Below are 3,692 nucleotides of genomic sequence, written 5' to 3' on the forward strand. Positions count from 1 at the left end.
TAACCCTAAGATATGTGCCTTGGGTAAAGCGGAAACCAAATATTTAGGGTATGCAGTGGGAGGTGGAAAAGTAAGGCCACTAGCCGACAAGGTAGCTGCCCTGAAAGAAGTTCCGACCCCCAAACAAAAACACAGGTACGCTCTCTGCTGGGTTTAGCAGTGTACTACCGGCGGTTCATCCCCAACTATTCGGAAGTGGCAGCCCCTTTAACGGACCTCACAAAAAAGTGTGCCCCTACACAAGTGGTGTGGTCAAGGGATTGTCAGAGAGCCTTTGAGGACATAAAAAGGTGTCTATCAGAAGGTCCCATCCTTAGAAGCCCAGACTTCAACAGCCCTTTTATAGTGCAAACAGATGCATCAGAGATAGGGCTAGGGGCAGTGTTGTCACAACAGTTTGAGGGAGTTGAACATCCTATCCTTTTCCTGAGTAGGAAATTGTTCCCAAGGGAAAAAAATTACTCAGTGATTGAGAAAGAGTGCCTCGTAGTAAAGTGGGCAGTCGAGGCTTTGAGGCATTACCTGGCAGGCGTCCATTTTACTTTGGTGACGGATCATGCTCCACTGAAATGGTTAAATAGCATGAAGGATTCCAATGCTAGATTGACTAGGTGGTATATGGCCCTCCAACCCTTCTCATTTGAGATTCAGCATAGGCCGGGAAAAAAGAACGCAAATGCTGACTTCTTTTCTAGAGAAGGGGTGGATGGTCGGGCTTCAGCCGTGTGTAGCCCCAGCCACACACTAACAGGGGAGGAATGTGACAGGGTAAATAAAAGCCACCAGTTATATGCCTGGAAAACCTATGTCTAGTCTTCAGTGCAGCACTGACTAGGTTAAACTTCAGCTGGGAACCTCAGGACAATTAGTTGGATCCCAGCTGCCTAATCAAGGTGTGTTAAAACTCAGGTTGTAGACACATGGAGTTTGCTGTTGATGAGAGAGGAGTAAGCTGCTAAAGTGATTCCTGAAAACAAGGTCTGAGTAGCAAAGTTTTGAAACTGTGAACTGTCTGTCCCCTGCATAGAAAAAGGGTAGCTGCATATATATAAACTGTCTGCTAAAGAGAAACTGTTTTGTTCGGTTTGCTGAAGGAAAAGCCATTTTCGTTTGTTGCTGAAAAAGAGCTATTTTTGTTTTGTGTGCTGTATATTTTTCAAGGCAAAATAAAATAGCCTTGTCAAGAACCCACGTGTGTAGTTGCATGTACCCTGCAACAGGGGGTCAGTGGCTCTCTGTGTGTAGGTCAGTGACTCTGTGGGTCAGTGGCTGTGTGTGTGTGTGTGGGGGGGGGGGTCAGTGGTTCTGTGTGTGTATGTGTGTCAGTGGCTCTGTGTATGTGTGTGTGTGTGTGTCAGTGGCTGTGTGTGTGGTGGGGTGGTCAGTGGCTCTGTGTGTGTGTGTGTGTGTGTGTGGGGGGGGGGGGGGGTCAGTTGCTCTGTGTGTGTGTGGGTCAGTGGTTCTGTGTGTGTGTGGGTCAGTGGCTCTGTGTGTGTGGGTCAGTGGCTCTCTGTGTGTGTGTGGGGGGGGGGTCAGTGGTTCTGTGTGTGTATGTGTGTCAGTGGCTCTGTGTGTGTGTGTGTCAGTGGCTTTGTGTGTGGTGGGGTGGTCAGTGGCTCTGTGTGTGTGTGTGTGGGGGGGGGGTGGGGGGTCAGTTGCTCTGTGTGTGTGTGGGTCAGTGGTTCTGTGTGTGTGTATGGGTCAGTGGCACTGTGTGTGTGGGTCGGTGGCTCTGTGTGTGTCAGTTGGTGGCTCTCTGTGTGTAGGTCAGTGACTCTGTGGGTCAGTGGCTCTGTGTGGAGATAACATTTGTTTAGATCTATTTATTATATATTTTTTTTATCTTGCCTTTGGCTGTATCCTCCCCTCCTAATTCCGTTACCATTGCCGCGCGACATCACGTAATGCACATTGCCATAACAACGAGCCGCTTCGTGATGTCACGCGGCATCAAGTTGACATAACAACGGGACGCATTATGACGCCGAGGCATCACGTGATGCCATATATGTATATATAATATGTTAAAAATGGAAAAAAAAGACATGTGAGAATAAATTATTTATTAACATTGTGCGACTTTGATAAATATATTTTCGCACACACGCGCACGCACACACGCGCACGCACACACATACACAAAGGCACACACACACACACATGCATACCCATACACACACACGTGCATACACACACACACATGCATACACACACATGCATACACACACACACACACACATGCATACACATACACACATGCATACACACACACATGCATACACACATGCATACACATACACACACACACAATGCACACACACATGCACACACATATACATACACACACACACACACACATACACACACACACACGCATACACACACACACACACACACACACACACACATGCATGCATACACATACAAACACACAAAATGCACACACATGCGCACACACACACACACACACACACACGCACGCACACACACATGCATACACACACATGCATACACACACACACACACACATGCATACACACGCACACATGCATACACACACACACATGCACACACACACACACATGCACACACAGACACACACACACAGGAGACATGGATCGGGGCAGAAGAGGGACAGACCGTCAGGGGGCGGGCGCGTCACTGGCCGGGGGCGGGCGCGTCACTGGCCGGGGGCGGGCGCGTCACTGGCCGGGGGCGGGCGCGTCACTGGCCGGGGGCGGGCCAGTGACGTCACGGAGCAGGTTTGCCCTCATTGGGCAAACCGCTCACGTGACGGGCCCGTCTCGCCGGCAAGCGGGGGAATTTTAAATTCCCCTAAGACCTGAGCTTCCGCAAGCATGCGGAAGCGCAGGTGAGCCCCTACTAAAGCCGCTCTAATTGCGGCTGTTGGGGCTCAGTGCTGAGCGGGAGCGCGCTGGTCAGCACGCTTCCGCCAGCAAGCGCCAAACATGGCCAAGGCCTTACAGGCCATACCTGTCCCTAATATCCATAAATCCCCACTTGTAGGAAATACTTGTTTAATCCTGTCCACTGTGCTATGAGTGAGATATCTACATACAGGTATGCGGATTTTATGAAGTTTATTCAATACCCAGAAAATGTAACCATTACTTGACTCACACAGAACTTTATAACTACACACAAATATTCTTCATATGCTCTGTATCACCGCTCTTGGGACTTTGCGTTCTTTTCTCTATCATATTGAATGGTTTAGACATAATAATAATAATCTGGTTTCTTTTGTTACACAGGAGCGTGTTGTCCATTATGTGCTGGAGTTTTAAGGATTTTCATTACTTTATATTGCTAATCCTACATGTTAATTATCTTAAATATGATAGCATGTACAGTCATTCTCTTAATGTACTAATGTACTAATGTACTAAATGTATATTCTTTTTATGTTTTAATCCATACAATTCATAACTGTCGCGTTTTATTTTTTGTGTGTGTGTGTGTATCTACTATATATTTCTGAAATGACGGTATGTTTGTCTGCATGGCCTGTGTCCCTAGGGGAAATCTGATTGGTCCCTTGGGCCCGGCTGCCCCCGCACCTCTCATTGGCCTGGTGCGGAGTGACGACACACACACATACACACACACACACACGAGTAGGGGGGGGGTGTTACATACATTAGCGGGGCTCACAGTGTTAGCAGCACCCG

General features: G+C 48.1%; 1 protein-coding gene across 1 annotated transcript in view; it reads left to right on the plus strand.

Moving 5' to 3' along the window:
- The window catches only part of RECK (reversion inducing cysteine rich protein with kazal motifs), a 244,147-nt gene extending 240,813 nt beyond the window's left edge, over window positions 1-3,334 (plus strand). Inside the window, exon 19 of the mRNA XM_075588575.1 lies at window positions 3,276-3,334. Coding sequence (XP_075444690.1) covers window positions 3,276-3,334 — 59 coding nt within the window. The remainder of the gene's footprint in view (window positions 1-3,275) is intronic.
- The last annotated feature ends 358 nt before the right edge of the window (window positions 3,335-3,692 follow it).

Source organism: Ascaphus truei, chromosome 2 (assembly GCF_040206685.1).
Source record: "Ascaphus truei isolate aAscTru1 chromosome 2, aAscTru1.hap1, whole genome shotgun sequence".
In the NCBI taxonomy this organism is placed as follows: Eukaryota; Metazoa; Chordata; class Amphibia; order Anura; family Ascaphidae; genus Ascaphus; species Ascaphus truei.